The sequence below is a fragment of the Harpegnathos saltator genome, unplaced genomic scaffold (genome assembly GCF_003227715.2).
Source record: "Harpegnathos saltator strain DR-91 unplaced genomic scaffold, Hsal_v8.6 scaffold8, whole genome shotgun sequence".
In the NCBI taxonomy this organism is placed as follows: Eukaryota; Metazoa; Arthropoda; class Insecta; order Hymenoptera; family Formicidae; genus Harpegnathos; species Harpegnathos saltator.
This window is the reverse complement of record NW_020230648.1, coordinates 701,262-729,245: the sequence shown is the minus strand read 5'-3', so window position 1 is coordinate 729,245 and position 27,984 is coordinate 701,262. Positions and strand designations below refer to the sequence as shown.

Genomic DNA, 27,984 nt, shown 5'->3' with positions numbered 1-27,984 from the left:
TTTCAAGAAGTTGTGTGGATGCCCAGTGATGTTGCCACGAACGATTAAAAGCCATTAACTGTGTTTTAATGATATTTATAAAAAGATTGTTGGTCGAACTAATTTCGTGACCATCGGCGCATCTTCGTCCGCATTAGGATATTCCCGATATTCGATATATTTTTCATTAGCTGTTACATCTTTTATTGGTGTTTTTAACATTATTTGACGACAATAGTTACAATCATTTTTTTCAATACATCGTCGTGCTACATATCCTGCAAAGAATGTAATAGCATTTTCATCATAATTACTTATTATATTCATATTTTCAATGTCTACATCATCGTATTTCTCTACAATTTCTGCATGTTTATCGAACAATTCTGTTTCTGAATCAACATCATTATCAACAACAACAGCGTCAGTATTATTAACACTTATGCAATATTCAATCGTTTTCATGAGATGATTCGGCTGATTAATAAGAGCCTCACTTTCAGAACATTGAACGTTGCCCTTATCGCTTGCCAGAATGTAACCCATAGAAAGAATAACAGACAGTCGTACCATTCTTGCGGTTGGATTAGGATTAAATCTTCCGCATTGTCGAAGTTTTGAAAACAAATGTTTCACTGAATCTTGATTACATAAACCTGTTGCAAGTTCAAACTTATCATATTTACGTGAAAGTATCTTATACAAAGTAAGAATAGCTTGTGTTGTAATCACGAAACCTTTGAAGCATGGAACTTGAAATACTTTATTCGGAAATTTTGACCATCCTGAACACCACTGCACAAAATTAGTCAAAAGTATTTCAATATCAGGATTTTTTTGGGATAATGGCCGTTTTCCACCAAATTTAACTTTAATATAAGAATTGCAAGCATCTATTACGTTATTCATATATTCAGCAAAATCAGCCGTAGCTTTCCATGTATTAGAATCTAATTCTTTTTCGTCACCGGCTATTTTAATTGCAGCTGCGAATTTATTACTAAATAATTGAAACGCTCTTTTCACGTTCATTGCTTCAAAACTATTTGGACGAATGTGTGCCTCTGTTATATGGGATAATAAATTTGAGCCTCCTTTTGTAGCATTATCGATACACCACGTCTTAATAAAATCTGAATATGATGCAATTATTTCCCCGTTGCAATATATCTTATCATGTGTTCTAAGGAAACTAGCTAATCTTTTAATTAAGTGCGGGAAGTCGAAGGAAGCATAATAGTTTTTATTTTTATATATAAAAAATGGTGTTTGTACTTCAACACCGAGTTGACTAAACGCAGCTTGATTGTATACACCTTGATCACATGTCATGAGTTGCACATCAGCACCTGTTTCATTTAATTTGTCTAAACATATCTTCACTAATTCAACTATTTCCTTTAATTTTAAAGCATTTCAACAAGTTCAACAAATACGCTAAAGGTTGTCGCCACGGATGATGTGCATTCAAACTATCAAGGCAAAGCACAAATACGCACTTAGCTCTTTCGTTTATTCTACCTGGAGGTCCTAGATCGACAAGACCTTCTATTTCATCTAATTTTAAAGAATATTCCTCATAACTTTTTATATACATTTCATCCCATTTTAAGGCACACACTCGTTCCTTCTGAGGTATTTGCGATATTTTTTCTTTTAATTTTTTAAATAAAAAATCGCAAAATCCCGGTTTTATATCATACTTTTCTAACCATCTTCTAACTATCTTCTAACCATCTTCTAACTGTTCGCTGTCCGGGAAAATTGCAACCTGCTTTCTTTAAGCGACAAAATGCTGACGCTGAATGATAACATAATTGCTTAGAAAGCATTTTTTCTTCCTCTTGTAACGGCCGAACTCCGCGGTTCGGTCGTCGCTACGCGTTTCACGCGGATAATGCTCGTCGGAGTCCGGGTTCGAGGAGGAGTAAAGCAGCGAGACACTTGAAAATGGCAATAGAAATAACTTAGCTTTATTCTACGCTTACTGAGATATAAGAGTTCGGTCCCGAAGGCGTTGTCGCGGGCCGCGTCTATTAGGCGCGTCGGTACGGTACGGTGCGGTACGGTGAGCGGTACAAGCGCGCGTACGGACGGATAGGCCGCGCGGAAGGTGGGGCCTATTACGCGACGCGTGTAGACGGTAACGACGGTAACGGCGCAGTGATCGGTCTCGCTTCGCGACGCTGGACGTCTCGGACAATTATCGCCCAATACTCGTCTCGCAATCGCTCGCGTATAGATGGTCACCGGACCGGAGATTTCGACTCTCGGACGAACGCACGCACGCAAGTCGCGGAATACGCGAAGTGATTTCGTCCGTCGGGGCCGAGGACTCTCGACAGAGAAGGCGTACGCACCTTCCCTTTTCCCTACGTTCGCGGAGGAAAGCGACTAAGTGCTGCGGACACTCAGTGGAGACGGCGGACACACCGTCCCGGGTTCTTGGTCGTTAGACGGATCGCCTAAAGGCTGAGTACGCTCAGCGGAGGAGTTCGCCGACGGACGAACCCCTGACTCAAGGCGGCGGGTAAAGGCGAGAGACTGTCGAGTACGCTCGACTGAGCACGCGCACGCACGAACCCAGGAAGACGGGAGACGGCCAAGTATCGAGTACGCTTGATCGAGACTGCGGACGCACAATCCCGTTTGCTTAGTCGCCGGTCGGGTAGTCGGAATACGGAAAGCAGAGCGAAAGGGTCCGGATATTCTCTCTTTCGGCATACAAGCGTCTAGATCGAATCGGCGGTACGGATCGGTCTGCTGTCTAGAAGCTCGATCGCCGCCGTTTTATAGTTGATCGCGCTACAATTGATACGGCGGCGATCGAGCGGCGCGCCTATCGGCGCGAGGCACGGCGACGGCGCGTGATCGCCGCGGCGCGCGATAGCGGTGGCGCGAGATAGCGGTGGCGCGATCGTTTCGATAGCTTAAGGTGGCAAAGCGCCGTTCTTCGGCCCGACAGGTGGTCGGTCGGGCCGGTAGTAACGAGGTGCATCTGCGCCTCGTTACACTCTGTATATTGTGTGCGCGGAATATGCAGTTGCAAATGTATCATACTTTTTGCAACAGGATTAAGTTTTTGTTTATTTATCAAATTCTTTAATATTTGTTTTTCCGACTTTTGACTTTTACATTTCTCACGCGCTTGTGTCATATATCGCAACTGATAATTTAAACGTTTAATTTTTTTTCGTAAATTAAGATTTTCTATTCTTAAAGCCTTGATAATTCAATCTGGATTGTTATCTGGATTTTCTTTACTTTGCATGCATTTTTCCTTACGTTTCACATTCTCACGTGTATGTGGTTCTGGTTCCAAATGCATCCATTCCATGACATCTTCCTCTTCTGCAGTAATGTCGAAAAGTACAGTTCCAGATCCATATGTTCGTACTGCAGACTGTTGAAGTTCTTCCTTTTCTAATATAATATTTGGTGATTGGGTAAAGATAATTCTACAACGTCCCTTTGTACCTCTCTTATTTCTATATTATCTTTATGTGCAGAAGAGGCATCTTTGTCGTACGGAATTGGTACGGCATCTCTACGCAATTTTATTTTTTGTGGGTTTTTAAAGGACGTCACAACAAAATGATCTTCGCACAATCCCGCAGCTCGAAGGGTATTCGGATACCATGTCTCCAACTTAGTATTTTCTGTAACAAAAAATAAAAAAACAAGCGATTACGCGTTTATTTCTGACTTTCGTAGCAAGAGATTTGTATATGTATTCCAGTAGAATAATTGTGTATTATACAGTAAGCATCATGAAATGAAGAATTTTATGATGGTTGCACTAAGATATTTGGCATCAAGTCATGGTTTCGTCTGAATATAATTTGAAAATAATATTTGTTCTAAATATCATATTACACATTTCCAATTTAGGATTTTTTGTTTTTCTTTGGATATTATTATATCAATTATTTTTATATTTAATAATTAATAATAAAGCATTTAATATTTAATAATGAAATCATAACTGTCAGTTTTTCATACTACAAAGCAACAATCACATTTTTCAATATTTAGAGCATTTTCAGACAAAAAAATTGCAATTGGGAAATTATGAAATAATTTTAATAAAATAAGAAAAAGAATTATAGGTGAATGTTATATAAATATTTCAATAATCTTTGTATTTATTAACGTTTTATTACATTATTTTTAAAAACCAACTTAATTTTTTACTGAAAAATTATAAGCACTGTACAGGGTGTCCCGAAATTAAATGTCAAAACTTCAAAAGCGTGTAGAGGATCGATAAAGTAAGAAAAAAGTCCTTTACAGATTTGCTCGTTTTAACTTCCTTGTGAAGAAAATCACAAAAAAACAAAAAAAGTGTTTATTTAATATTTACACTTATTTTTTTATTAATTTGTTTACACTTATTTATTACTTTACTTAATAAATAGATTGTTCAAAATGTTGACCTTTTGCAGCAATGCAAACATTGCATCTATTACTGACAGCTTGTATTGCAGCCAAACACTAATCTTATGATATTTGATGCACAGCAGCCACGATTCGATTTCTTAGCTTTGCCCCCCACACAAAGAAATCCATAGATGTTAGATCGAGTAATTGTGATGGCCAAGATATAAAACCTCAACGTTCAATCCATTGTCAAAAAATCTAAAATAAGTTTTATCTGAAATAAAATTTCAGTGAAATCTTACTTCCACTGATGAGAAATAATAAAATATAAATGGAACAAAAGAAAAAGATTTGTGTGCAGTGACACAGTCAGTATTTGCAAACTGCATCAATAACATGAACAATCGTTGTTATTCACTGATTCTTTTAGCGAAATTTTTGCAGTGCTATATTTAGAGCAAAAGCTTCTATTACAACTATAATGTTTCAATAAAGAATGCACTGATTATATTTTAAAGAGTATCGCGCGGATTGTGAGAATTTTGTGGTACTGAGATTTAGAATGCAACGTTGTTAAAATAATATGTAATATTAGAATGATAATAAGCCGAACAGTTGCAATTACAAGGTATCAAACTTTTTTACCATTTCAAAATTGAAATAGCAAAAAACGGTGAAATATTCCTTTTACTGATACAATAAAAAACATTTTTACTGATTCACTTTAAGAGAATACATATACGAATCTGCCTTTCTTTAAAAAAAAGGACGTTAATATATGAAACAGTAAGATCCCTGCGAGGAATGATTCGTCGATCGACATCGAAAACCACATAACACAAGATCTCCAAGGAATATGCTAGAGACTTTACGAAGTTTGGAAGACGTTTTGAAGTCTTCAGATTTCTTTCGGACGTTCTTAGGACGTAAAACATCCTCTAGACGTCTTTCGGACGTTCTTGTGATCGCGTGCTGTCTAGGAACGACGTCAGTTAGATGGTTGCTCGTATCAATTATCAATGATATATGGCCTTTCATTACATTCTCTAAGTTTCAATTGTTAATTTAACGATTCCTTTCACAAGTCAAATATTAACATGCTGATTTGAAACATAATGCGAAAAGCTCGAAAATAAATGCGAAGCAGAGAAGAGATTAACAATGAATGATTATTATTTAATATGCAACTTACAATTAAATGGACGTCAATTCGACAAGTCATTCTTCGCTGAGATAAAGATCTACCTGTATTGTATATCCATTGATGATATCTTGCGTCGTTTTGCATGGGAAACCTGAATAGGCGCTTTCCATTACATTTCCCATTACTGCAATTTTTGTACACACAGGTATTTGAATAGCGAACTGCACGGAACTGATTTGACATTGTATATTAATTTAGAATATATACAGTGTTATACACTGTATGAAAAAAAAATATGAAAAAAAAAAATCACAACACATGACAAGAAAAAGAAAAAAAAGAAGAAGAATAGACGCGATTCAACACACGCGTAAGCATACGCGATGTTTATATATAATCGCGTTAAGGTAAAGAAATCTGAAAAAAATAAGTGTTGTGAAATCTCGTTGACTCGCTAAGATAAGAAACACTGAAAATCCGCACAAGAACGAGAATCGTTAGAATACGGATTACGAAGTGCAGTCGTAAAGCTCGCCGCGAGTACTGATGACTGTCGCCGATAGATTGCCACGCCGCTCGTGTCAGAATACCTCTCCGAGGGGAGAGAACGTTAAGCGTTGCGCTTCTGTTGTTTCAAAGCCAGCAGATAATCACGATTGAACACTCGTAAAGTCAACTGAATTTTAACCATCTCGTAGAAACAAGTGCTTCAACTCATCAATATAAATGTAGAGGAAAGTAACCGAAACAGCCAAAAATCTCCTACAGAAAGGAAGAGATTTGAGCAGAAATTCATATTCAGTAGCTTCGAGACATTAAGTCAATTAGACATTCCATGTTAATGTAAGTTGCATATTAAATAATAATCATTCAGTGTTAATCTCTTCTCTGCTTCGTATTTATTTTCGAGCTTTTTGCATTATGTTTCAAATCAGCATGTTAATCTTTGACTTGTGAAAGGAATTGCTCAATTAACAATTGAAACTTAGAGAATGTAATGAAAGGCCATATATCATTGATAATTGATATGAGCAATTTCAATCGGTTCAATCGAAGAGCGTTCCATTGTGTAGGTTACAATTCGTTATATAGATAATATTTATAATCGTAACATCGTGAAAGATGCCGATGATTCAAAAACGCTAAGATTTAGTTTCATAATTAATTTTAACCGGAGTTTAAGACTTATTGAGACAAACTTGCATAGTCGTATTGTTCATATGCATAACTGAAGTAGAACAAATAATTATATGAAAGTGAAGATGATGTCAAAATTAAGTCAAAATAATTTTGACGTTATCTTGACCTTTGATGATTATTTGTTCTAGAGAAGGAAACAGATTAATTAAATGTATTGGGTGAGTGCAAAAGTTCGTGCGGAGTTTCAATAGATGGAGTTATAAGCGTCATAAAGTGTTGTCATTAATACTTCCATCTACATATTATATAACGTTGGAAAGGTGACGTCTTCAGCTGTTATTAAAAAAAAAATAATTTGTTTTCATACAAACTGCTTCGAGAAATATCACTTTAAAAATGAGTATCGATAAGGTGCATTTACGGCATGTTATGCTTTACGAGTTTCGGAAGGGAATAAACATTGCTGCAGCCGTAAAAAACATTCAGGATGTTTATCAGGATGAAGCACCAGCTAAACGAACTGTGGAAAAATGGTTTGCTAAATTTCGGCGCGGAGAATTTAACCTTGAAGACGAGCCACGCTCTGGTCGACCTTCTGACATTGATGACGATGTTTTGCGTACTTTAGTGCTCAATAATCCGCGAATTTCAACAGAAGAAGTTGCTACAGCACTAAACGTTGACCGATCAACCGCTTTTCGGCGTTTAAAAAAGATGGGATTCGATTTGAAGCTCGATATATGGGTGTCCCATTTGCTGACCGAGAAGAACAAAATCAAGCGAATTTCTGCAGCCGTTTCTTTACTCGGGCGGCTCAATAACGAGTCGTTTTTGGATCGACTAGTGACGGGCGATGAGAAATGGGTCCTCTACAACAATGTTCAGCGCAAACGGACATGGAAACAATCAGGTGAGCATGGTGACGCAATGCCAAAGGCCAGTTTGCACCCGATGAAGGTGATGCTCTCTGTTTGGTGGGATTGCAAGGGCATAATCTATTTCGAGCTTTTCCCCGCTGGCGAAACGATTGATTCGGACAAGTACTGTCGCCAATTAACCAATCGAGAAATAAAAGAGAAACGTCCGATTTTGTCAAATCGCAAGGGAGTCGTCTTTCATCACGACAACGCCAGACCACACGTTTCGAAAAAGACGCTGCGCAAACTGAAGAGCCTGAAATGGGATGTCTTAACGCATCCACCGCATTCTCCTGATATCGCACCATCTGACTATCACTTGTTCCGGTCATTGCAAAATTATTTAAATGGAAAAAACTTTGACTCTTTGGAGGCCTTAAAAAACGGCGTCTCTTCGTTCTTAGAATCTAAACCGCGCAGTTTTTATGATCGAGGCATCCGTATGCTGCCAGAATGTTGGGAAAAGATTATAGAAAACGATGGAGAATATATCATTGATTGAATAAAGATTTTTGTTTGCCTAATCACTGTGTGACTTTTACTCACAAACTCCGCACGAACTTTTGCACTCACCCAATAAAATATGTCTAATATAAATAATATAAAAGGCACGCTTGTACGGATTATGATTGGTTGATTTCCTTGTGCATATCAATGATGCGATTATGTAATTTTGTTTAGATAGGCTTTTAAAGAGTTGTCTTATTCAACCCAACAAAAAATATGTATATTTCGTTAATTTTTTTTGCGGAAGCGAAAAAGATCACATGATTAAAAGATTACGGGTTTTGAGAGTTTGCTTAATGATGTTTAAAGAATATATATACATTTTTCTACAAGTATGTAAGATTAAAAATATATAAAATATTGCAGTAAAAGCAAAGAGGTTGCAAATAGACGATTCCAAGGAATTTCTAAATGTGTGTGATTTAATTTTTCACAATTATTTTAAATAGCTTTTTATTTTCTATAAGTATAGCTATCGTCTGAACTACAATCGGAACACAAATAATAAAATAGTAGCATTTAGTACAAAAATCGTCTATTTCTGGCCTCTCGGTAAAGTTTAATAAAAAATATTAATTATTAATGAATTTGGTTAATTGTAGTTAAAACGGTAAAGAGAAGTCTATTTTATAATGCTGCCAAGTTGCAAGTCGATTGGTCAAATAGTTATTGAGATATCGTGCGCACCGTGGAACCTTCTTGTTTTCACTGCAATATTTTTCATATTTTTAATCTTATATGTAGAAATTTATATACATTCTTTACAAACATCACATTAAACAAACCCTCAAAACAAAAATCCTGTAATCTTAAAGAAACAGGATATTAATCTAAAAAATAGAAACGATCAGAAATAACCGCTCGGTACTTCTAATATTAACGAATTATATTCCGGTTAAAATAATATAAATCGTATAATATATTCCGGTTAATATAATATAAGTCGTATAATATATTCCGGTTAATATAATATAAGTTGTGAAACTGGACCTAAGTAAGACTTACGTTAAGCGAATGTTCTCTTGAAACTGAAAACATTAATAATAATAATAATGATAATTATATTTCTATTTATCTTTTTTTCTATACTATCTAACTATCTATCTATCTATTTCTCTATATCTATCTATCCATCTATCTATCTATCTGTCTATCTATTTATCCATCTATATCTATCTCTATATCTATCTATCTATCTATCTATCTATTTATCCATCTATCTTTTTTCTTCCTATGTATCATTGCAACCTATCCTGTTCTATCCATATTTCTTGCAAATGCAAACAATTAATATTACATTAATTTTTATATTAAAATATATTTTTTATACTATAACATGCTGAATTAATAATTAATAAAATTCAACAGGTTATACTATAAAAACAAACACTTACGTAAGAAAATTATTATATTATTAAAAAGTTTGCATTTATTTTTTGACGGAGATCACCATTTTCTCGCGGTTTCCGTTGAGCAACAATATGCACGTTATCTATTCGTAAAATTAAATAATAAAGTCGTAATTGAAATATGATAATAAAACTAATTTCTTTTTTTACTAGACTAAATTTATTTTTGCTACGAAAAGAAAAATGTAACAATGGAATATCTTTTACAAAACAAATAACATATCATTTAATTTTTAATTTAAATTTATTAACATAAATAAATTATTCTGTCATATACTTTAATAACAAATCATTTTTAAAAGATGTATATATTGGCTAAGAGTGGATTTCTATTAACTTTTCGTCTCTCATTATAATTCTCTCTTCTTTATTTGGGCATTAATACTAAATATTCTTTATATACATATACACTATATATGTGTCATTTATTTATATATATATTGTCATGTAATTAATATATTTAATCAAGCCGTAAGAACACGAGAAGAGAGGAAGAGCGAGCAAGTGCGCGAGAGAGAGAAAGAACGAGCGAGAGAGAGAAAGAGCGAGGTGTAGGAGTAGCGAGAAAAATCTCGCAGCTCACGCAGTCAATAAGCTAGACGAGCGGGAAAGAAACAGATAATATGTCGACGCTCGTCTAATCTCCCATGTGCTATCTCGCGTGCGTGAAAAATAATTCCTCGCTTCGCACGTTCCCTTGACACGAGACGCTACCGCGTCTTTTGATGTCTCTGGAGTGTGAAAGATGAAAGAAAAGCGGAGAGATGTTCACTTAGCGATAAGATCGCCACTACCTCGCCTCGTGTTTACTGCCGCGCGCCGCTCAGTAGTGAGACAAAGACGGAACGATTGTCTGTCGTCTGTCTTTTTCTAACCTACTATCCATTGCATGGAAGTAGTACGGACACGAACCTAGGTGCATTTTACTTTTATCACCGCGAAAGTGCGCCTAGCAGACGTAGTTTAGGCGCATTTTGGTCAGATGGCGTATCTAAAATGCGCCTAGCCGTACCCCCGAAATATGGCCGGTGGCCGCTCATTCTTCTCTCTGTTATTACATTGATGTAGTAACTCAAAGTCATTTAGTGAAGAGGCTTAAGGCTCGTCTACAATAGCTGTAAGAGTAAGGCTGTAAGGCTGTAACGTAAGCTGTCAGCGAATGAAAATATTTCATTTCGTGCCTTGCAACCTTACAGCCTTACTCTTACAGCTAATGTAGACGAGCCTTTACTCTTACAGCTATTGTAGACGAGCCTTTAGAGTTTCTACATCGACGTAAGGAAGACGTGTAAACGGACGCAGTGTAAATATGACAATAATACCAATATAAAAATTGAACATCTTAACTTGATTGTAAAATTGATTTATGTCATGAAAATTGTAATACGGGGTCCGAGATCAAGCAAATGATTTGGTGGTGTTAAATTCAACAAATGTAATATAATTTTTTTCTGACGCTTTCGCCGTTTAATCAAAATATTGCATCATCATATTTTCTACAATTTTCAAATATATAGCAACAAACGAGCATACGCTTTCCATATTTTCCATGATTAATTTTTTCCAAAATTGATAACCTAAAATTTTAATTTCATTTTTAGTTAAATATTATATTTTATTATATAAATTTTACTATATAGATATATACATATTTTATAATTTTCAAATTCATAATATAACCTAAAAGTTCACTTTATTTGTTGATTTATTTACATACTATTCTTTTCATATTCTAATTCTTTTATATTCAGACTACAATCACAATTATTTCATTTTTCGGCCTTTTATATTGGTACTAATGGAAATCCTTAACTCACTCGAAAGTTATTAAGTTATTTCAAATAGATTCAAATAGACTACAATCACAATCATTTCATTTTTCGGCCTTTTATATTGGTACTAATGGAAATCCTTGACTCACTCGAAAGTTATTAAGTTATTTCAAATAGATAAGCGTAAATGTGTAAACGCAACTCACCTTAAGTAGGAGTTATAACATTAGTGTTACTAAGTCGAAGTTAGAAGCCGTGTAAACGTAGTCTATATTACATTTATTTAATAACGTAGACATATGTTTATATAAAATTTTAAAAAATTTTAAATTAGCATTTTTTACGTATTTAAATATGTATTTTATCCCATACAAATAAATTTATATTAAATGTAGATACAATATTTTTAACCTTTATCTTATAATTATTGCTGTTGATATATTATTTAAAAATTATTTATTTAAAACTTTCTTGTACAAAAATACTGATGTAAATATCTTCATAAATATTTAGGACAGTTTTACGTTTAATCCATTTGTTTTATTTTAAGATATTACAAGAGGATGATGATTGTAATATATACCCACATAGCACCGCAATATTGCAGGAATATTACAGAAATGTTGCAGGAATGTTGCTACAATATTTCTTAAATGTTGCTGCAATATTGCAGGAATATTACTGAAATATTGCATAAATATCACAGCAATATTGCAAAAATACTTAATGTCCTAGGCATAAATCTCACAAAAATATCTCAAGCGTGGTCTACAATGGCAGTAAGCAGTAAGTAAACGTAAGCGATAAGAAATAAACCAATCACAGTCGATTATGACAAAAATAATCAACTGTGGTTGGTCCATCTTATCTTACTTACTACTTACTATCAAGAATATATTATTATAATAGTGCCCTAACTTTTGTTAACTTTTGTTAACTTTTGTATCGACCTTTGGAAATTTCAAAATTATTAAATTAACAAAAGTTAGGGCACTATTAATATATTCTTGATATTAAATAAAGTAAAAAAGTCTAATACTATTTTTTCTTTCGACGAATAGTTAGCGAGATATCGTAAGTTAAATGTTGAAAAAGTTACCAAGTTTTCTTTAAATATCTCAAAAAATATTAACCAAATAAAAAAATGTTTCAGACAAAAATTGTTCAAATTAATTGATAGAAAAAGAAAATATAACAAAAAATTCGGATTTCCATTTATGAAAATTGATTGTCAGTGAATATCTCAAAAGTGGCGCCATTTATAAACAAAATGCTATCGTTTTCCTGTCCTCCTTCAAGCCAAACAACTTTTGTCTGAAACATTTTTTTATTTAACGCAGTGTTTCTGAGATATTTGTGATGTGACATTAAAATGGAACACCCTGTATATAAATTATTTCACACTGCAGTATTGCGGCGATAATCAGAAATATTACGTGGCGGCCTGTCATGCTGGAATATAGCGGCAATATTCCTGTGATATTGCAATGAGATTTATCATCACGTGCAATAATGTTGTAATATTGCCACTATGTTGCCATACGATAGTCACATTGTAACATTGCAGTAATATTCCAGTGATATTGTAATATTCTAGTGATATTGTCTGATATATCGCTCATCTGTTAAGTCAAAACGCAAATATTTTCGGTAATCATAGCTTCAGAATCATAAATTTTATAAGATTTGTAAGATGCTATAAACCATAATTGCTAAAAAGTTTTTATTAAAATCAATATCTTATCATTATCATTTTTATAATAAAAATATAGATGTAATATTAACGTGTATATATATATATAAAACAATTTTCAATAATAGAAATATAAATATAATGATAGCGTAAAGAATAACGTTTATAGAAGTTCTCAATAAGAATTTTTCGCAAATCGAAAAAATTTTATGTCTTATTCAATAAAGGATTCTGAAACTGAGTACAGCAACCGTCAATAGCGTGACTATAAACTTTGAGCTAACAGATATTAAAGAAATCGCTAATAATTCTTTTCGGGAATAATTTTTTTAAGAGTTTTCGGGTAAGCTTTTTACAATTTGACCATTTAGATCTAAACAAAACGGTGTATTTTCTTCAGTCTGTCTTTTATGAAAATCATTGATTTCTTAAAAAAAATTGTTATTTTATATCGGAAACTACAAAGATCGCGTTATTAACATTTGTAAAAATATGTGGGTAGTTTTTTTCTAAATTTTTTTTCAATATGGTGGACTCAACATTGCAGCCGAAATCACGAATTTCATCTTATATCGATTTTTCTAACGTTTTTTCACTTTATAATGCTGATTTATTCAATCTGTCTGATATATCACTCCGCAACATTGTTATAATATTCTTGCGATATTGTAGATTGATATATCACATTGAAGTATTACTGCGATACTCAGAAATATTACATAGTGGTCTATCATGCTGGAATATAGCGGCAATATTCCTGTGATATTGCAATAAGATTTATCATCGCGCAATATTGTTGTAATATTGTCACTATGTTGCCATATAATAGTCACATTGTAACATTGCAGTAATATTCCAGTGATATTGTAATCTGATATATCATTCTGCAATATTGTTATAATATTTCTGCGATATTGTAGATTGATATATCACATTGAAGTATTACTGCGATATTCAGAAATATTACGTAGCGGTCTATCATGCTGGAATATAGCGGCAATATTCCTGTGATATTGCAATGAGATTTATCATCTCGCAATATTGTTATAATATTGTCACTATATTGCCATACGATAGTCACATTGTAACATTGCAGTAATATTCCAGTGATATTGTAATCTGATATATCACTCTGTAATATTGTGATAATATTGCTGGAATATTATATAATAATCTTGTGATTTATAATATTACTACGATATTATAATATTGCTTCAATATTGCAGTGCTGTGTGGGTATACTTTTTCAACAGTCTTTCTTATAACATATCTTATGTACAATTCTGCCAATGTCGATTAAATCTTAATCTAAGTTAATTCAAATAAAGACAAATTCAGATTAAAGTTTAATTAAGATTGGTAAAACCAATATTAGTAGCATAAGAATCAATGAAATGTAATCTTTTTTATAAGTTTTTATAAGAATATTTATAAGTTTTTAAAATTCTTATTTATTTTATTGTTAAATCAGATGGAGAATTATGCAGGAAGAAGGACACAAGAAATACAACCTATGGCTGATAATAGTAAGTAAAAAAGCAATTGCAATTATATAATTTAGTAAATTTTGTTATTTTTGATAATATATTTTATTTAAATTTTATAGATAGTAATAACAGAATTTATTGGGATGAGGATATGACAAAATTATTATTGCAAGAAATTAGTGTATGCATAAATTCCTTTGGTCATCAAGTATACAAAACTGTTTGGAAGTCTATTGCAAATGATATTAATATAAAAGCATACAATGTCAGTGCCGATCATTGCAACAATAAATGGAGAAGCTTAAAGAAAAGATATAAATCTATCAAAGATAATAATAAGCAATCTGGTGCTGATAGACAATACTGGATTCACTATGACGCCATCGATGACATTCTTAAGAAACATCCAGAAATAACACCACTGTCTGTTGCGTCCAGCACTAATGGTTTTCGAATAACTGGAAATTTAGATATAGATGAGGATAATGAAAATAATTGTGAAGAAATACCTTCATGTAGTAATCGAACAAATAGGCTTGGTAAGATCAGAAAACATAAAAATATGAATGAGCCTTACTGTGCACAACTGAGATTATAGCGTGAAAGACATCACAAAGAAATAATGGCACAAAGAGAAAAATTCTTATCTATTTTACAAAAACAGAATCAAATATAAGTATTTTTGCATTTCTGAATATTAAATTTACTATAATATAAATTTTATTTTTAATTTTAAACTGAGTTGATTAGAAATGAAATATGAGTTAATTAATGTTTTTTTGTTATCATATAAAAGTAATATTTAACATGTCATATGAAACAGTAAAAATATAATTACTGTGCTTATTAAAATACTGTGATGTTGAGTAATTCATTTATTTTATGCATTATATTTGTGCAATGTACTAGATAGATATGATAAAAACTTATGATAATTTTGTTTTATTTAATATAATGCGGTATTAAATGTAATATTGTTATAAAGTTTTGTTAGAAGTTATAAGTTTTATTTTCAGATACGAGAAAAGCTTTAATAAATTACATAAGACTGATAGATTAGAAATTAATATAAGCTATTAAAAACGTTAAGGAAATTTTATGTTATTATTATTATTAATTTATATATATAAGTCTTAAACAGTTTCACTATTTGCACGCATGTTACAAGGCAGTTTAATAAATGCAGGTAGTATTTAGTGAAAAAATTTGTGAGTATTGTTCAAAAAGAAGTTTTTCTAGTGCACAATATTTGTGTTTCGACTTTCATGTGGAAAAAATTGTTCCATACCATAATAATTAAATGTAGTTGGAATAATGGAGTATTAAAAAGATTATTATTAGACTTATTTGGATAAGGTGTGAATATATGAATGGATTGAGTTGTTTGTAAACCAAAAAAGTCCTTTTGCCAATTCTTCTTAATGATGTCTGAAATAATAAATATCTATCTATCTATTCCAAATTGTAATGAAATAAAGTATTCAACTTTTGAATATGCATATATAATTTATTACTTTTCAGTATTACAATATATTTATTTATATACATCGTTTTGTATATTCCTATCATAATTTTATTAATATTAATTATAATAAATGTGTCTCTTTTAACATTTTCTTCAAAATCTTCACCAATATCAATTTCATGCATGTTTATATACAGGATCAATAACTATTTCTTCATCTTCAATATTAATACAAATATTATGTAGAATACAACATGCAAGAATAAGAGGAACAAATTCAGTGTTATATATGTATATATATTTTAATTTTCGAAATCTGCTTAATAACATGCTAAACGCCCATTCGATTACAACAAGAGTTTTAGCATGTTTCGTATTATAATTAATTTTCCAATGTTGAAAATGTCCATTATCATGATATGGTGTGAGCAGGTGATTAGATAATGGTTACGCTGCATTACTAATTATATAATAATGATCTCGAAAGTAATTATGATCATTATTTACTATTAAATGCCTAATGTCGCTCATGTACCAAACACAGGAATCATGGACACTTCCACAAATACCGGTAAATACATCTATAAATTTTAATGTGGTATCACAAATTCCTTGTAAAAGAATTGAATGATAGCCCTTCCTATTAATGTAACAATGAGAGTCTGTTACAGGAGCACTAATCTGTATATGACATCCATCGATGGCACTTATAACACCAGGTAAATTAGCTATATTTGCAAACTTCTGTTGAGATTGGTTCATTTGTAATGGTTCAGGCCATTTTATATAATTATGTATGTTAGTACATAATACTTTGGATATTTAATATGCATCTCCATACAGTGTCTTTAGACACATCAAATCGGTCACCTATACATCTGAAATTAATTTGAATGTTATAAAATTTTATATATCATAAAATTGTAAATAATTGTAATTTAACTGAAATTGAGAAATTAAAATGAATAAAATGAAATATCTTTAAATATAAATATTAGTTATAAATATTATAAATTTTTACATATTTACTACTACAAACTAATAAAAATATTCAATTGTCAGCATTGATATAATAAATAAAATATATCTGAAAGTTTTATATTTAAGATCGTCTTATGTTCTGCAAATGCTCCATAGCCAATAATTTATACTACTGAAGATAAATGTAAGACGATTTTAAATATAAAGGCGTATCAAACTAGTATAGAACTCTTCTCATTTAATCAATCAAAATTTATTTTGAATTTATATAATTTCCGTTGTTTATATAATTATGTCAATATTAGTTATGATTTATATGCAATTAAAAATTAACTTTGTACTAAAAATAGTTATTAGATTAAAATAAACATCATATAATTTAACACTTTATTTTCAATTGAATAAGTTACATAATAAATAGAAATTTTTAGATGTTTTTCAAGGTATCAAAATATTATAAAATCATTTACCTATATACTTCCTGATTCCCAAAAAACCACAATGATATCGCAATCTGTTTCTCAGGTGATATTTTATTAGGGCCTCGATCTCTATACAATAATGGACTAAACTCTTGTACTAGTTGTTCAAATGTTCTTTTTTCTACACGAAAATATGTTTAAAAATTTGCAGGGTACATAAATGTTGTATTACTTTTTTTATATGTCTACTATTTATTGATGTCTTGTAATTATATATACTTTTCCTATCCTATAATAATACAAGTCAGATTAATTGTTACCATTTAAGGAGTAGGTTCCCACAATATGTTTTCATAAAAATTTATAATTTTTATATGCCGCTCTCGTACAAGTCCCAAGTACTCATCTTCTAATTCTTCTTCAAAAAATAAGTCCCACATATTTATTAAATCCATTTTTCTCCCTGTAAATATACGAATATCAATTATAATTAATTTATTATTACAACATGGTAGTATATGTTGTAAATGATTTGACATGATTTGTTTTTGAAGAAGTTATTTTATTTTATTAAATATACAATATATTTATCTTCTAAAATATAATATATTTATCACCTGCTTGAATGAAAATACCCGTGACAACCCAATCGCTATTTGAGACAGAAATGGCAGAACATGAAATACTAAGATTATAGAGTGGCATTCGTACTTTTGATCCGAAACTAAAGCTAAGACTCCATGCATGCGGTGAGCTCCGGCAAACGGCTGCGGTGACCAATCAGGAGACAGACGCATGCCGGAGCTTGCCGCAACCGGACTTGCGCCTCCCTCCTGCTTGGTCATCGCAGCATTTGCCGCAGCTCACCGCATGCATGGAGTCTTAGCTTAACCCTGCGCTGCGTTCCGATATTCACTATCGGTACTGAAAATAAATAGTTCGTGTCACGTATATTATGGATTTTCAGCACTGGCAGTGAATATTGGAACGCAGCCCTGAGTGCTTCTTCGTAAAGCCAGCGGCACATGGTGCTTGTTTTCGTGCTGGATTGCTTGCTGGATGAAAATACTGCGTTCTGATTGATGCATTTCCATCCATCTTCGGAAATGTATCAATCAGAACGCAGTATTTTCATCCAGCAAGCAATCCAGCACGAAAACAAGCACCGTGTGCCACTGGTTTTAAGCACCCTTTGTTCTGCTGAACCAGCCCTGTGTTTGCAACCTATTCTGGACCGGGCTTAAGTTCTACTGCACCGTTGAAAAAAACATTAACATCTACGTCACTTCTGCTAGAAAGAACGCTTCAGTGTACACTTTTTGAACTAATGCAGAGAGTTCAGCTGGAAAGAACAAACCCTTTGATTCCGTGTTACACATTATTTTATTACATATTCTTTCGTAATAAAAGCTAATAATTAAATTTCTAATATTAGGAGTACAAATAAGTTTTCGCCGTTTTCTATCAAAAATTAGGAATTTATTGTGAAATAACGGTACATTACGTTTTATTCAAAGTATTGTCCATCACTAGCCACTACTTTTTCCCATCTTTCTGACAGCATTCGGATACCACGTCGAAAGAACTCTTCATCTTTTGAGGCTATCCACGAATCGACCCAATTTTTAATATCTTCATACGATGTAAAGCGCTGCTTAGACAGGCCATGTGCCATCGACCAGAACAAGTGATAATCGGAAGGGGCAATGTCTGGTAAATATGGCGGGTGGGGTAGGACTTCCCAATTAAGTGTTTCCAAATAGGTTTTGATCGGTTTTGCAACATGTGGCCGAGCGTTGTCATGTAAGAGAATAATTTTGTCGTGTCTGGAGTAGTAATGTGCGCGTTTTTCCTTGAGTACTCGGCTCAATTTCATTAATTGTGTTCGGTAGAGAGCTCCAGTAATGGTTTCGCTCGGTTTGAGCAACTCATAATACACGATACCAAGCTGATCCCACTAAATACACAGCATGAGTTTTTTTCCATGAATATTCGGTTTGGCTGTCGATGTTGAAACATGGCCAGGTGGTCCCCATGATTTTCTCTTTAGATTATCGTAATGGATCCATTTTTCAGCACCAGTGACTATACGATGCAAAAAACTCTTTCTTTTATGCCTGGCAGCATTTCACACGTGCAAAATCGGCGTTCAACGTCTCTCGGCTTTAGTTCATATGGAACCCAATTTCCTTGTTTTTGAATCATTCCCAACGATTTTAAACGATGTGAAATTGCTTGTTGAGTCACTTCTAATATAAGTGCAAGTTCTTCTTGCGTTTGGCACGAATCTTCCTCCAATAATGCTTCCAATTCCATGTCTTCGTACACTTTCGGCCTTCCACTACGTTCTTCGTCTTCCACGTCAAACTCACCGTTTTCAAACTTTTGAAACCACTCACTACAACTTCTCTCACTTAAAGCAGTCTCACCATATGCTTCTGTAAGATTTAAAAGAGATATCGTCTATATCTTTGTTCCTTTCTCTTTTAATCTCTCTTCTTCTAGATCCTCCTCCTTAGTTAGAGAAAGGGGATGTTCAGGATGTAAAGGTTCCGAGCGATCAACGTGAAACTCCTCTTATAGTGAACAAGAATATAAGTATATGTATATTTTAAAAGAACTCAAATACAATAATACCGACACCGCAATTTATACTAAATATATCTCTTTACAAAGATTAACAATGTACGACTTGTTTATTCGACTCGACTTGATTATTATTACTCGTCTCAACGTTCAATGGCAAAAAGCCTTGCCTCCGCTTATTCGTCTCGTTTTATTCCATCTGTCGAATCGAATGCAGGAGCGGCCTTTCTCCCGTGGCTCCCCCGGAAGGGACTGGTGCTGTCCTCCCTCGTCTGTATCTTACACTTCTACAAGCAATCGACGCGTCTCAACTGCAGATTTCTTTAAATTAAAGAAGTAAATCAAAAGTTCCCGCAAATGACGCTTATTCGGCACAAAACTTGACATTTTCGCACGAAAAAAATTATGTGATGCTGATACGGAGTCATTAATACTTCAAAGTTATGTTGTTCCCAGATGTCCAAACTTACGATATTACGTTTTACATCTGACAATTTCAATATAATCTTCTGCTGGGGCCATCTTTTGTCAAACGGCGGAAACTTATTTGTACTCCTAATAGATAATTTTTAGATTTTTGCTAAAATAAGTACTAATGTATTTCATATTTCAGATATTTTATGTATTTTGTTTCTTTTTTGATATTTTCTAGCCTATTATTAGAATACAAAATTTTTAGTTGGCAAAATTAGTTTAACAAACTACAGAATACTCATTTTAGTCGAAACCAATTGTCATGTATGTATAATTATTTAAAAAGTAATAAAGAAAAGTTAATATTCGTAGATAATTAAGAATAATTTGATGTTAAGAATAATTTTATTTACTAGAACATAATATACTGAATGTGGCATAGAATATTTATAGAATATTGTGTGTTATATGTAACATGTTAGATGTAACTTTATATTTAAATGATATTACAGTTATATAACAAAAATGTAATGTGTAAATAACATGTAAAAATAAAATGTTTAAATAACGTATAAATAACATCCTGATTAGTTCCTGCTATCATTATCTGCTAGCAGATCTTGTATATCTACTAGCAAGTGTTTGGTAGTCTGTAACAAACACTGTGCAAAATCTGCTTTTATAGGTTTTGCTATCTAGAAAGAGTAACCTCCAAATGTTGCCATGTTGAGATTACCATTCTTATATGCATTAATGCTTCATATTTTGCATATTAGAAATAGATATCCTGTACAGAATGAACCAACATTTGTTATGTATACTATATATAATACTGTATATAAAAATGTTATATAAGTGTAACATGAACACTGTAATTATTATATAATATTTTACATTTAAATTATATTGCTATTATTTTGTTATAACCAGTACATAATAAAATAATATATTTTTAAAACAGTTATATCGCTGTTATATAAAGAAATCAAGTAACCACAATATTAATAACTTATAACAGCAATTCTATTACATATGTCACTTCTATGTTATATAATAGTTTTATTCTGTGTACTAAGGTAACTAATTCTCAGACAGTACAAACCTCCAAAGGAACATCTAGAAGATGTCTAGATGTCATTCATGTTGTAAGGATGTTCTCATTTCCAAGACACCTCTTGAAACTTTTATGTTGTTTAGGACATTTATTTATTTATATGAATCATTTTTATATATATTTGTATATGTGTATGTGTGTACAATGTGTATATATATGTGTATGAATAATGTATGCATACATGTGTGATTATATATATTAAATTATTTAATGTTCAGTTTTATTGATAATTATTCAGCTACGCTTATATGAGATAATAGTTACTATTTATTAATAATAATAAACATATACATATGTAAATTAAACATCTATATTTTTTATCTTAATAATAGTCAATAATTCATGTAAATTTGTTATTCATTGTTATATGTAATTTTTATGTTTAATGAGTTCATTATTCTATAAAAATTGACAAGTACTCTCATACAATATTTTAAGTTCTTAAAATTTTTCATTTTTAAAAATAATTTTTATAGTTTCATAAAAATCAATCTAAATTTGATTTGGATCAGCTGTTAACACAAACCTAGCCTAATCTAATGTCAATTCGTAATGACATCAACCGCATGGTGATGTGCGTTAGGTTAGTTGCACGTGAACCGCATGGCACATTTTAAATCAGATCATTTCGTAAGATATTTATTTCGGTAAATTGTATAATATGATTGATTACATGTGCTAAAACATACTAAAAAACGTCAATAATTTGTTATTTACGATAATATGGATGCCGAGAATACGACGAAAACAGAACTTAGACAACCGAGGAAACGAAAAGGAGAAAAGTCAAAGACTAATGGTAAGTTTTGATAATTTTATAGTAAATTTATTAATTAAATATATTTTTTTAAATGTCACTTGTGCAGCAATATCTGCAAGTATTTTTGTCACTATATTATTACTATATTTTGGAATATTGTATTATATCCTAAGTATGTAAAGTATAATTTTTAATTATAAAAATATGATATTCTCTTTTTGTATATGAAAATAAATAAAAAATTCATATTAATATATTATATGGTGTAGAGTATATATATATTATATATGTGATTATAAGGTGTTTTTTAGAAATAGGCGACCAAATTTTAAAGACATATTCTTTTCATTGTAAAGATAACGAAAGAGATCATATATAAATATGAGACCAGAAATTCTTCTTTTTCAAGTTATAAATATTTTTTATTTGCAACAAATTTTGGTAAAAACATAGATTAAGCTGCTATCTTGATACTGTTTTAACTTTTAAATGCTTAAATAAAAACTGATTTCAATTCCGAACAAACCTATCTGCTAATTTATTTGTTTTTAATAGAAGATGAATAAAGTATAATGCATGACATATCAATGCAATACATGTTGTTTATTGTAAATATAAAATGATTATAACTTAGAAAGAAAATATTCCCAAATCCATGTTTATGTGACCTTTCTTCATCTTTACAGTGAACAAAATATACTTCTAAAGTTTGGCTATCTATTTCTGAAACACCTTGTATTATATTTTATATTTTTATTTAGTATATATCCATAATTATATTTTATATTTGTAATATATATGTATCAGCAAATATTTTATTAATCTTATTATATATTATATTAAAATATCAACAAAACAAATATAAATAAAATAAAATAAATCTTTTTATATTTGTGGGCAGAATAATATTAATGTTTATTTAATAAAATATTGAAGCTAACTATAATAATTGATTGATAAAGATTATTTAAATTTAATAAAGCAGTATAAAATTAAAACTAAATATTAATTATTTTTCAATCTTCAAATTCAATTTATTCAAAATAAAGAATAAAAATATTTTATTTTCTATCATTAATTTACCTCATTATAATAAATTATTCCTTGTTTAATTATATAATTTTAGATATATCTTAAATAATCATTTTTACAGATGCTGATACTATAAACAACCATTATAAAAAAAATAAGACCTTTCAGGAAAGTATTATACAAGAGAAACAAACAGGACGAAAGAAAATAAAATTTATTACAGAAGAAATTGGAAATTCAGGGAGATCATTGGAGAAAGTCAAGTAAGAAACTTTTATTTGATAATACATATAAAAAGAAATCAGTTATTTTTCAAAATATATTTTAGTAGTAATTGTAGTAAATATTATTATATTTTCTACACATTTGTAAAAGTGATTAAATTTTAGAATTAATTTCAAATCCTAAATAATTAAGAAAATGATATTAATAAATAGAAAGATATGAAAATATCTAGTTAACAAAAAAATCTATGAAATATATTAGACTGAATAATTTATTGTAATAGTGATACTACTATCGATGAAGATATTCTGAAGGAAGACATTGATGAGAATACAAAAGCTTCGAGAAAACCATCTAAAAGGCAACTGAAAAGAGAAAAAGCTCTACAAAGAGAAGCTCAAAAGAGACATGCCAGTAGAATATATGCTATGCAGAGAGCATTAAGTTATGTGTCTAAGGTAGTCTTTCAAAACTGTTCATTTTTATATTACTTATATTTATGGCACTTAAATAACTGATTCTGGAATATACATGCAATATATGCATGCAACATACATATATTATACATATAACATACGCAATATACAATTATCTTTTCACAGTGGAAACATTCCAGAAGTGAATGGAAATTTGAGAAAATTAGGCAGATTTGGCTAATAGATAATTTATTGGATGAAAATTCTATACCTGATACAATTTTCCCTATTGTTTTGGAATACTTCGAAGGTTGCAAAGGCATGGCGCGGGAAGTGCTATTAAGAAAGGGAATGGACGTTATAAGGAAAGTAGAAGAGGACGAGAATGAAGAAAGCAGAAATGAAATTATGGAATCGATCGCTTATAAAAGAGCAAGGCAGCTTTTACAAGCTTTACCAACTGACAGATAGTTTTTAATTAAAAAAAAATTTTCGTTAGTAATAAAGCGTTGAAAAATAGACCTTAAAATTTCTCATGTGTCAATTCTGAGTGATAGTATATGACAAAATTTCATTATTTCAAACTGCAATATGAGGAAAAACTATAATGTTTGATCTGGAGTGGAAAGTTGAATAGAATTATATATATTAAAAGCAAGAAACTTCCAACATTTTAATTTGAAGAATAACAAAAGAAAAAATAAATTATATATATTGTGTTAGTCTACGTATATTGAACATTATTTAATATGACAGTTTAATATTACATTATATATTGTATTATGTACATATACATATGCATAGTTTTTCACGTTACTAAATGAATAAGTACTAAGTAAATTGTTTTCATACAAATATCATCCTTTCTTGGAAAGTTTTACCACTTTTGAAATGTTGGAACTTTCTAGCTTAATTTAATATCTGATACTTCAAAACATTATATTTGGTGTTAAATCAATGGTATAATTTTATTCCATAATTTAAATCTATCAAATAAAAACATTTAATTTAAAATACAATTCATGTCACAGTTTAATTGAAATTTATTAAATTTAGTCATGTATGCACGTATATATGTGTCAGACTATTTTACAGATAAATCTACATAATATATTGGAATATAATTAGTAATCAAGAAATATGCTATAAGTATAGTAGAAACACTTTTTGGAGTGCCATATATAAATATAAATATGCTATATACAGGGTGCACGATTTATCTGAAGACATTGAAATATCTCGAGAACTATGCATTGGATAAAAAAAAGTGGTTAATGAAACTACAATATTTAAAAATTGTAACTAAATTGTTAGTCTCGAAGGGGGACATCCAATGATACCAAACTCGACCTCCCACCCCACCCCCTGGGGATGGGGGTTGGGGACAACTTTGAAATCTTAAATGGGAACCCCCATTTTTTATTGCAGATACGGATTCTACGCCACAAAATACGTAAATTTTGTCTGAAACTTTTTTTTTGATTCGTGATAGATGGCGCTGTAATCGCAAAAAATTATATTTTTCGCAATTCTCCAGAAATGATCATTGGATTGAGAAATAAAAAATATCTGTTCAATATTTTTTAAAGAACATAATAAAAGTTATTCCCCCCCTCATCCTCTCGGGGTAGGGTGGGTGGTAACGTTCAAATCTCAAATGGGAACCCGAATCGAAGAGGGAACTGCTCGACGCGCCACTGTGGGTGTATGGCGAACTGCGACTTATTATAAAAGGCGGTGCAAAATTTCGAACACTTACTCTAATTAATTGAACAGTGAGAGGCAAGGGGACTCACATTAAAAAAGCACCCCGATCTGTGAGAGGCAAGGGGACTCACATTAAAAAAGCACCCGAAGGGAACATAAAACTACTACGTCCTCGTCGTTGTTCCTGTGTAACGCTAAAAGTAGTTTCTCGGAAAAATTCAACGCTATCTATTACGAATGAAAAAAATTGTTTCAATAAAAATTTCACGTACAATCTAATTCTGCAATGAAAAATGTGGGTTCCCATTTGAGATTTGAACGTTACCACCCACCCTACCCCGAGAGGATGGGTGGGGAATAACTTTTATGTTCTTTAAAAATATTGAACAGGTATTTTTTATTTCTCAATCCAATGATTATTTCTGGAGAATTGCGGAAAATATAATTTTTTGCGATTATAGCGCCATCTATCATGAATTAAAAAAAAAGTTTCGGACAAAATTTACATATTTTGTGGCGTAGAATCCGTATCTGTAATAAAAAATGGGGGTTTCCATTTAAGATTTCAAAGTTGCTCCCAACCCCCAGGGGGTGGGGTGGGAGGTCGAGTTTGGTATCATTGGATGTCCCCATTCGAGACTAACAACTTTCATTAACCACTTTTTTTTATCCAATGCATAGTTCTCGAGATATTTCAATGTCTTCAGATAAATCGTGCACCCTGTATACATATACATACATATATATACTGGATGATCCGAAATTCCCGCATTTGAAGTACAGGACAGACTTTATGCTAAAACAAACAACTTTTTCCTTTAGCAAAATTGCGTCCGACAAGTAGTTTTTGCAGGAGAGCGTATTAAATTTAACGAATAAGCGCTCTTGTCTATGTAGCGCTCAGGGCCGGCGCGTGCGCCTCACTCGCGTGTACCTAGTCCGTGATTAGTAATCATAAGTAGTGTCTTTTAAGACGCTCATACAGTTCTGTTGTGATTAGTTTACGACATTTTAAGACTGTGCTTAAAACAATTTTAAATAATGAGAATCAATTATGAATAATACCGGGATTTGACCTGCTTTCGTATTTGTATTGTTTAAATAATGAAAAGTTAATAAAATAAGTACTGCCTTTATTTCTCACGTAATAAATGAATAAAATATTGTCTGGTTACACAATATTATCTGAAAATAGAGACAAATGTAAATAGTAATATATTTTGCGAGCTGTGAGCGTCCTATTATTCCAAATATCGCACAATCACGTGATAATTAAATAGTAACATTAAATTTAAAGAATAATTTACTGATCAAGCGTATACATATTTGTAACAGTGATTAAAAGTAAAATATTTGAATTAGCGTCCTTTAAGAGTTCTCTTTTTATTTTTATATAATAGAAAATACAGAGAACTTATTTAAAATTCAAATTGTGTGATATATTCACGTCACGGTCTTTTATTTATTATCACGGACATTTATTTATTATTGCTTATGCACGTTAGCCTTTCAATACATACTTTCCTTACATGTTTCGATTATTGCGAAGTATATTGCTATAGCCTCAATGGTCAAGTTAAGAAAATAAATCATTGAGGCTATAGCAATATTCCTCGCAATAATCGAAACATGTAAGGAAAGTACCTATCGAAAGGCTAACGTGCATAAGCAATAATAAATGTAGACTGTGATATGAATATATCACACAATTTGAATTTTAAATAAGTTCTTTGTATTTTGTATTATAAAAAAATAAAGAGAGCTCTTAAAAGACGTTAACTCAAATATTTTACTTTTAATCACTGTTACAAATATGTATACGCTTGATCAGTAAATTATTCTTTAAATTTAATGTTACTATTTAATTATCACGTAATTGTGCAATATTTGGAATAATAGAACGCTCACAGCTCGCAAAATATATTACTATTTACATTTGTCTCTATTTTCAGATAATATTGTGTAACCAGACAATATTTTATTCATTTATTACGTGAGAAATAAAGGCAGTACTTATTTTATTAACTTTTCATTATTTAAACAATACAAATACGAAAGCAGGTCAAATCCCGGTATTATTCATAATTGATTCTCATTATTTAAAATTGTTTTAAGCACAGTCTTAAAATGTCGTAAATCTAATCACAACAGAACTGTATGAGCGTCTTAAAAGACACTACTTATGATTACTAATCACGGACTAGGTACACGCGAGTGAGGCGCACGCGCCGGCCCTGAGCGCTATATAGACAAGAGCGCTTATTCGTTAAATTTAACACGCTCTCCTGCAAAAACTACTTGTCGGACGCAATTTTGCTAAAGGAAAAAGTTGTTTGTTTTAGCATAAAGTATGTCCTGTACTCCGAATGCGGGAATTTCGGATCACCTAGTATATATATATACCAAGTTTCCCAAACGTAACGGATCCCCGTCT

At 31.5% G+C, this 27,984-nt stretch overlaps 3 protein-coding genes and 1 pseudogene across 6 annotated transcripts; 2 read left to right on the top strand and 2 right to left on the bottom strand.

The window, feature by feature from the left end:
- Window positions 1–75: 75 nt before the first annotated feature.
- On the bottom strand, window positions 76–1,597 carry LOC112590389 (uncharacterized). The gene is made up of 2 exons (XM_025306704.1): window positions 477–1,597; window positions 76–257 (listed from the first exon to the last, which is right to left on the bottom strand). The coding sequence occupies exons 1-2, from the start codon at window positions 1,309–1,311 to the stop codon at window positions 76–78; spliced, it is 1,017 nt and encodes a 338-aa protein (XP_025162489.1). The 5' UTR covers window positions 1,312–1,597.
- A 9,117-nt stretch (window positions 1,598–10,714) lies between these two features.
- Window positions 10,715–15,094, top strand: LOC105189399 (hypothetical protein). Of its 4 annotated transcripts, none has more exons than XM_025306756.1 (3): window positions 10,715–10,911; window positions 14,413–14,467; window positions 14,548–15,094. In XM_025306756.1, the coding sequence occupies exons 2-3, from the start codon at window positions 14,413–14,415 to the stop codon at window positions 15,024–15,026; spliced, it is 534 nt and encodes a 177-aa protein (XP_025162541.1). In that variant the 5' UTR covers window positions 10,715–10,911; the 3' UTR covers window positions 15,027–15,094. The 4 variants fall into 4 exon arrangements, with proteins under 4 accessions (XP_025162541.1, XP_025162540.1, XP_025162539.1 ...); XM_025306755.1 differs by lacking the exon at window positions 10,715–10,911 and adding an exon at window positions 12,016–12,034; XM_025306754.1 differs by lacking the exon at window positions 10,715–10,911 and adding an exon at window positions 13,099–13,284.
- Window positions 15,095–16,029: 935 nt separating this feature from the next.
- Window positions 16,030–17,484, bottom strand: LOC109504436 (putative nuclease HARBI1; annotated as a pseudogene).
- A 4,443-nt stretch (window positions 17,485–21,927) lies between these two features.
- LOC105187967 (uncharacterized protein C7orf50 homolog) lies at window positions 21,928–24,504 on the top strand. The gene is made up of 4 exons (XM_011149137.3): window positions 21,928–22,209; window positions 23,324–23,465; window positions 23,711–23,885; window positions 24,030–24,504. Exons 1-4 carry the CDS (start codon window positions 22,134–22,136, stop codon window positions 24,312–24,314), a joined length of 678 nt encoding a protein of 225 aa, XP_011147439.1. The 5' UTR covers window positions 21,928–22,133; the 3' UTR covers window positions 24,315–24,504.
- The last annotated feature ends 3,480 nt before the right edge of the window (window positions 24,505–27,984 follow it).

Bases quoted from the DNA above. Each gene is read 5' to 3' on its own strand.
- LOC112590389 (XM_025306704.1), bottom strand. From the start codon at position 1,311: ATGACATGTGATCAAGGTGTATACAATCAAGCTGCGTTTAGTCAACTC. The intron at 258-476 runs GTGAGGCTCTTA...CATTCTTTGCAG, and splicing joins CAACGTTCAATGTTCTGAAA to GATATGTAGCACGACGATGT.
- LOC105189399 (XM_025306756.1), top strand. From the start codon at position 14,413: ATGGAGAATTATGCAGGAAGAAGGACACAAGAAATACAACCTATGGCT. The intron at 14,468-14,547 runs GTAAGTAAAAAA...TAAATTTTATAG, and splicing joins ACAACCTATGGCTGATAATA to ATAGTAATAACAGAATTTAT.
- LOC105187967 (XM_011149137.3), top strand. From the start codon at position 22,134: ATGGATGCCGAGAATACGACGAAAACAGAACTTAGACAACCGAGGAAA. The intron at 22,210-23,323 runs GTAAGTTTTGAT...TCATTTTTACAG, and splicing joins AGAAAAGTCAAAGACTAATG to ATGCTGATACTATAAACAAC. The intron at 23,886-24,029 runs GTAGTCTTTCAA...ATCTTTTCACAG, and splicing joins CATTAAGTTATGTGTCTAAG to TGGAAACATTCCAGAAGTGA.